Source organism: Hevea brasiliensis, chromosome 11, assembly GCF_030052815.1.
Source record: "Hevea brasiliensis isolate MT/VB/25A 57/8 chromosome 11, ASM3005281v1, whole genome shotgun sequence".
Lineage (NCBI taxonomy): Eukaryota > Viridiplantae > Streptophyta > Magnoliopsida > Malpighiales > Euphorbiaceae > Hevea > Hevea brasiliensis.
In genome coordinates, this window is record NC_079503.1 from 8238301 (window position 1) to 8245645 (window position 7345).

At 35.5% G+C, this 7345-nt stretch overlaps 1 protein-coding gene across 2 annotated transcripts; it reads left to right on the top strand.

Annotated features, from left to right (window-relative positions):
- Nucleotides 1-400: 400 nt before the first annotated feature.
- On the top strand, nt 401-3235 carry LOC110636527 (F-box only protein 13). 2 transcript variants are annotated; one of them, XM_021786267.2, is made up of 2 exons: nt 401-1064; nt 1781-3235. In XM_021786267.2, the coding sequence occupies exon 2, from the start codon at nt 1804-1806 to the stop codon at nt 3037-3039; it is 1236 nt and encodes a 411-aa protein (XP_021641959.2). In that variant the 5' UTR covers nt 401-1064; nt 1781-1803; the 3' UTR covers nt 3040-3235. The 2 variants fall into 2 exon arrangements, with proteins under 2 accessions (XP_021641959.2, XP_021641960.2); XM_021786268.2 differs by lacking the exon at nt 401-1064 and adding an exon at nt 1104-1568.
- The last annotated feature ends 4110 nt before the right edge of the window (nt 3236-7345 follow it).

Here is a 7345-nt window from a genome sequence, read left to right on the forward strand (position 1 = left end):
ATGAATGTGAGGGAGGAGTAAATAAAGGTAAGGAGTAATAATTAATTATTTTATCTTTATTTGAGAATAGGTGAGTTAATGGGGTAAGAATAAATAAGGGTAAGCCTTACTCTCCCTTACCATATTGGGGGTGTAAGGGGGATAAGAAAGGAGAGAGTATAGTTACTAATATTTATATTTCTACACACCTTAATTTTAACTCTCCTTCACCTCTTCCCAAACATAAATAATATACATTACCTCTCCTTATATTTCCATTAATTCACTTCTCCCTAAACATAAATTTTTTTTTATTATAACTCTCATTATCCTTCCTTTTTCATACCCTTTTTTACCCTTTTATTATTCACTCTTCCCTCGCCTAATCCAAACATAAGGAATCAATTCTAGGCATTGACTTGCAGTTGCATACGCTAAACCCAAAGGCAGGCACAGAGAGAAGAAGAGATTCCTCAACGAGGAGGAAAAGAAAAGAAAGGAAACAGAGAGAAGCGTTGATGACGAATTGCTTTTCTTTCTTTCTTTTGCTTTGGAAGGGTCAGCACCCAGCAGAAACCCAACCCTTTGACATGGAAATATGAGATTACTTATCTTTCTTTCCTTTGCTTTTCTTTTACTCTATCAGTGGCTATGTCTTTCATGTGTTTTCGCTTTCTTTTATGGTTAAAGTGTGTACCCACATGTGCAACCTTTCCTAACTTGCCTCACTTTGCCTAGTTAGACTTTGTTTGGATCTCATCTAACCCTCAAGTTCAACCAGTCTAGTGTGACTTGGCTAGTTCACTCTTCCTTCTCTCTATAGTGTCAACGCCAAGGCAGCCAATTTGTAATAACAAAAAGGGAGAGCTAGCTAACACAGGAAGCTTCCTACTCCCCTTCCCCTACTTAGCCCTGTTCTGCTTTTGCTCTTTTTGTTGGATTTGTCGTTGTGCCTTCTCTTTAAATTCCAAAGATAGAAGACCCACCCCACCACTCCACTACTAATCCTGCTGCTTGTTACTGTTTCAGTATCAGTGTCACTCGCTGTCTTAATTCTCTCAACTCCTCCATTCAGGTCGCACCAGGTACGTTTTCTGGTTCCCTTCTTTATTCTCTCTATTGATCTTTCCTTTTCTCTTCTTTTCAACGTGGGTTCTTCCTATTGCTGTTTCTATTGTCTCCATCCCAGTTGTAATTTTGGATGGTTCTTTTCCTTTGATGAGTTGTTAATGCGTCTTTTGGACAAATACATATAATTCTGCTTGTTTGGCAATCTTCTTTCTGCTGCTATTGGTGAAAGATTTTGTCCTTTTTTTTCTCTTCCTGCCAAATTAATTTAGCTGATTTATGTTTGGTTTCTAATTGATAGAGTAGAATCTGCACTAGAATAAGAATCTAGAGTAAAAAATGTCCTCATTTACGAATGATGTTATTTGCTCTCTTTTCCTCAATTCTTTTTTACCTTTTGTTGTTGATGCCAATTTCCTCGTGCCTTCTCTTCCAAAAGAAAGTTCATTTCTTGATCCCCTTTTGGTTCTTTACTCTGCCTTTTCTTTTCCTTTTCATATTTGTTTACTAAGCAGCCTCTGGTATGTTCTTCTCAAATTGCCTGCTTTTATTACCGTCTTTGAAGAAATTTTCTCTTTTCTGATGTTATCCTAGAATTTTCTTGATTTGTGAAATTTTAGTAAAGAAAGTAAATTTATAAGCTTTATTTCATGATCGGTTATTAAATCCTTCTTTCTGATTTCTGGTACTTCATTCGCTAATAACTTTCTTTGTTGGTTCTTTATCGTAACAGTTGGCATTTTCAAGTTCTAATCCATGGAGCACCATGATTCCTGGTCTTCAGTTCCAAGTCGGAAGAGGAAGTTGCAAGAAGAAGATGAGCGCATGCTTAGCTTCTGCATCGATGAGCTCAATCAAGACCTTCTTGAAAGGGTTCTTTCCTGGCTTCCAACCTCCACATTTTTTCGCCTTAGGTCAGTTTGCAAGAGATGGAAATCAGTAGCAGATTCTGCAAGTTTCAAGTTTGCCTGCTCTGAGATTCCTTCAAGAGATCCATGGTTTTTTATGGTCAATCCCCAGCTTAACAAATGGACCATCTTTGACTCTGCTGAAAGAAGTTGGAAGAAACTCAATCATCCACCTCTCTTCCAGCAAAGTTCTACCTCCAACTCAATGCCTGTGGCAGCTTCTGGTGGCTTAGTCTGCTTACGCAATGAAACAGGTGACTTAATTGTATGCAATCCCGTCACAGGATCCTGCCGCAAACTCCCTCCGGCCAATCAAGCCATTGAAAATCTATCTCTCCATGCCATTGCAATAAGAACATGTTTTAAAAGACAGCAGTCTTACAAACTTGTTTTGGTCTCTGGTGAACTACCAACCTTATCATGCAAAATCTATAATTCAAGTACCAATTGTTGGGAAGAGGAGATTTTATTGAAAAGAAAGGTTGTTGAGTCTCAGGAATTCGACTCAAATGATGAAAATGCTGTGTATTTCCTTAGCAAGGCCGGAAATGTTGTGGCAACAGACATGCAAAGAAGCCCATCTAAGCAGTACTCATCAATTATGACCGTTAAAGATGGAGAGGAAATTGCTTATTTCCTTAGCTCCTCTGGTACGATTGTAGCTTGCAATCTGACCCACAAGTGCTTCTTTGAGTACCCCAGGCTATTGCCAGTCTTTTATGAATACTCCATTGATGTGGTGGAATGTGGAGGAGAAATGCTAGTTGTTTTGCTATCAGAATTCTTTGGAAGTGCAAGCCTTAGGGTCTGGAGGTTTGATGGGGTTATTCGATCCTGGCACCAGATTGCAGTAATGCCTCCGGCAATGTCTCAAGAGTTTTATGGGAAGAATGTGGACATAAACTGTGTTGGAGCTGGTGACCAGATATTTATCTGCTTAAACTCTTCTGAGTTCTTCAGCTATATTTTGTGTGATTTGAGGACCAATGATTGGGTCGAATTGCCTAAGTGCTTCAGGAACGGCGAAGCTGTGGAGTTCATGTCTGCCTTCTCATTCGAGCCAAGGATTGAGGCTTCCGTCTGAAAACAAGATTATTTTGCAGATGAGATTGTAATTGCTATTTGTGAATTTTTCTTTTCTTTTCTTCCATCTCGTTGTTTGCTTTCTCTGTTGTATTTTTCTTATATTCTTTTATGGTTGATTATTTTGGCAAATTAGCCAGTAGACGTTGGCTTGAAGTTGACTATGGAAATTTGACATTTGACAGATTTATTGATGACGTGTCGCCTGCAATTTTTTTTCCCTTTTGCTTGCTTTCTTACACTGTGTTTGATTCTAGAGAAAATTAGAGAAAGAGAGTGATGCAAGCAATGAAAACGAGTGAAAACATTAATAAGAAAATGGTGAATTGCTATTTGCCCATATTCATAATCAACAGAATGGTTAATTTATGATATTTGATTCTGATAATAGTTAAGTTTAGTTTATTTATTTTTTTTTTTTTAAGATATTCATTCATGTAAATGTAATGAAAATATAGATAAGAAGATGCGGCGGTTTATATATATATATATATATATATATATATATATATAATTTTTTACATTGATCAGTAGGACCAATGATAATTTTATATTAAAATTCAGTGGGGATCCTAGGCCTTCAGTTTTCACTTTGATTCTCTCGGCTTAAAAAGCTTGAAAGTAAGAAGTTTGAAAAGGGAGAAGCTTGAAGAGGTTAGTGTTTTATAAGCTTGAAATTGTCTTGGATAGGTGCCTCCTTATATAGAAGTGATCATGGGCAGTTTTGTAATTTTTTGTAATCTTGAACAATATCTGCCACTCATTTTTTCACGTGTGAACAGTACTTGAACAATGTCTGAACAGTTCTTCCTGTCGGGTGGACAGTGCTCGAATAATATTTAAATAGTGTCTTCACATGTGAACAATAAAAGTGAATAGTGACAGGTGAACAGTACTTTATCAGTTTTTTTTATAAGAAAGAAAGTAAAAGTGCAAAATTGCAAGAGTAAAATTAAAAGCATATTGGAAAATAAAGAGAATGAAAAGCAAAATGGATAATTTTGCCGCCATAAATTTCTTTTGCCGGCCTTTTTTTTTTTTTAATGGAGTGGTACATATTCTCGGATATATATCCACTATGTCAAACTATCGATATCCAAAGTATATACTAGTCCATACGGGTACATATTCTCGGATATATGTCCACTATGGGTGAGATAGAGATAGGGCAGGATGGGAAGGGTAGAAGTAATTGATCGCTTGTTGCAGCTCTCCATTTGCTAATACTTCTGGAGGTGTTGAAATGATTTGTATGTTGACTGGTTTTTTGCGTAATAATAGTCTTCTGACTTTTTGAAGGACTCTATCTCCTAAAAACCTTGTCATTTCACAATAGATCTTGTGACTTGGACTCCAGCTAACATACCCCATTTGAATAGTTCTCTGGCGTCTAGATATCGAGGACGAACCGGGATCGAAAGGGGGATGAACTAATAGAGAAGAAACAAAATCTAAATCTTGAACAATATATAAATAATTAAAGAAATAAACAAAATGCACAAGAAAAGGAAATATTCAGAAATGAAAATTAAATTTGTTAATTAAAGATTAAATATATATATTCTATAGGCGGCAGAGCCAGTCCGTTAAGAATATATATACTTATCAAAAATAAAAATTAAACTTGAAATTTAAATATGAATATACATGTATATATTCAATAGGCAGCAGAGCCGTCCGTTATGAATATATATGCGTATATTTATGCAAGATAGGTGGTTGAACCGACCATATGCATGCAAAATAAATTTAAAATTTTTGTAAAAGAAATTGAAGAAAACTTACTTCAAAATCTTATAAATTTTGTAAGATTTGTACAAAGGTTTTGGAGATGTAATTCTGGATAGGACTTAGAAAGGTTGCTCAACACATGAGCTTCCTAAGATCTACTACAAGGAAGTTACAGGGTTTGTAGGTTTGTAGGTGAGGTAGAGGTAGGGCAGGATGGGAAGTGAATCGACCTTCTTGTTCCTTTTTTCACCTCGGGGTGAAACTCCTTCAGGACCTTCTTCGGATTCTCTCGGCTTAAGAAGCTTGAAAGGAAAAAGTTTGAAAAGGGAGAAACTTGTATTGAAGAGGCTTGGGTTGAAGAAGCTTGATTTTGCTTTGGATAGGTGCCTCATTATATAGAAGTGACCAAAGGTAGTTTTATAATTTTTTAGAATCTTGAACAGTATCTGTCACTTACTTTTTCATGTGTGAACAATACTTGAGCGATTCAATGCGAGCAGTTCTTCTGTCGAATTGAGCGATTCGAACAATGCTTGAATAGTTTTTCCTGTTGTCTTTTACATGTGAACAGTAAAAAGTGAACAATGATAGGTGAACAGTATCTTGTCAGATTTTTTGTAAGAAAGAAAAGTAAAAGTGTAAAATTACAAGAGTAAAAATAAAAGCAGAATGAAAAAGTAAAATGGATAATTTTGCCGTCATAAATTTCTTTTGCCGGTCTTTTTTCTTTTTTCTTTTTTTTTTATAAGAGATTTGGTACCTGTGAGGAGGTACCACAAACTTCTTCATCATCATCCCCCAAATCGATTATGGGTTCTGAATCAGAATCAGCTATTAAGAAATTTGCTCTGTTTTGCAATAACTGTTGCATTATTATAAAATATTCTTCATCATTTTTAGCTCCTGCCAATCTAGCCATAACATGTGATCGTTGAGCCAAAAACAACTGGTTTTGTACTGTATTCTGTGGCAAGAGGTTTTTTTCCCTTAAGCCAGTCTTTTATTCCTTGATTTGTAATTGCTTTAGGGACATTGAATGAGTCCCACCATTTGACCTTGAATCTTCTGGTAATAGAGTTTAATCCATCTTGGGGTCGAAATTCGAAAAACCAGATAAGAACCTAAGGTGAAAAGAATTTTGAAGAAAATAAGAAAAGAGGCGGAAACCTTTTCTCTTTAGGTGAGGGTTTGTAATGGGTTTTGAAAAGGTTTAAACTCTCTGATATTTCTGGTGTAAAAATTTCAGGTAGTGCAACAAAATACTTCCACCACTGAGCAAACCATGAAGGGGTTTTGGAAGGATCAAATGTTTTTTGGAAATAGAACAGCCATGAATGACTATTCTAGTGATTTTGTATGAGAAAGGTATTGTACCATGCCTATTGGTAATCCCAGTAATTGAAATGTTAGCAATGGTCAATCCTGTTTTGAAATGATAATGGGAAGATTTTTGGTTTTGTAAGTTCTTGCCTCCAATTAGAAGGATTAAGGACGTTATGGATGTGACAAGTTGAATAAGCCGGATCAGCATAGTTTTCTTTTAAGTAATAATGTTTGAATTTTGCTGAGCCAGTGAATTCAAGGATTGCCTGGTAGTAAGATTGGGTCTTGGTAAGATCCCATGATTTGTAATGCCATCCTTTTGGGAAAGCTTTTGAAACTGCTATAGAGGCATCTTGGTGTAAAAATTCATCCTCTATAATCAAAACATTTTAAAAATGTGTTTTTGTAATCCATTATGAAGACTTCTTTTTGAATTTTGTCTGGAACAAAATTATTTGAGAGGAATTTTGTTGGGAAAGACTGTTTTGGAATTCTATTTGTAAAATCTCATTTGCTTAAGAAATATTTTGAGAAAGGGTTTTTTGGGAGGAAGATTCTCCTTTCTCAAGGGTTTTGGAAATGGGTTTTGTAGATTTAGCTTTCTGGGTAATGTTTTGTAAGGCCTGAAGAAGTTCAGGAGATTTGGATAGTGATTCTATCCATTTCTGAATCTGGTTGTCAGTTTCTGGAGCCTGAGACTCAATATATTTTGTATGATCTTCTTCTTCTTCTGCTTCGACTATGTCTGCCCAAGTTTGTATAGGCTTTGCAGAAGAGATGGCTGATTTTGTAGGGTTTGGTTTTGTAAAGGTTGAGGCTTCAGCTTTGGTATTTTTCTTTCTAGGCATTGGCTTGTTTTAAAGAAATTCTCTGGTTAGAAAGTAAGGGATGAAATTTGTATCTCCTTTTATAAATTCAATTTCAAAATAAAAAATACTTAAAATTGCTTGTCATCGTGCAAAAATTTGTTTTGATGCAAGATTTTGAATATCTTTTTGCAAAACTTCTTTGGCTGATTTGCAATCAATTTTAAGCAAAAATTTTTGATTTAGTAAATCACTTTAAAATTTTTGTATGCACATGACAATTGCAAGAATCTCTTTTTTGATGGTAGAGTATTTCTTTTGACAATCATTCCAATGTGCAGAATGGAATTGAACTATTTGTTCTTTTCCGTTTTGAATTTGTTTTAAAATTCTACCATAACCTAACTCTGAGGCATCTGTTTCGACTACCTTAGAGGCTAATGGATC

Bases quoted from the DNA above. Each gene is read 5' to 3' on its own strand.
- LOC110636527 (XM_021786267.2), top strand. From the start codon at position 1,804: ATGGAGCACCATGATTCCTGGTCTTCAGTTCCAAGTCGGAAGAGGAAG.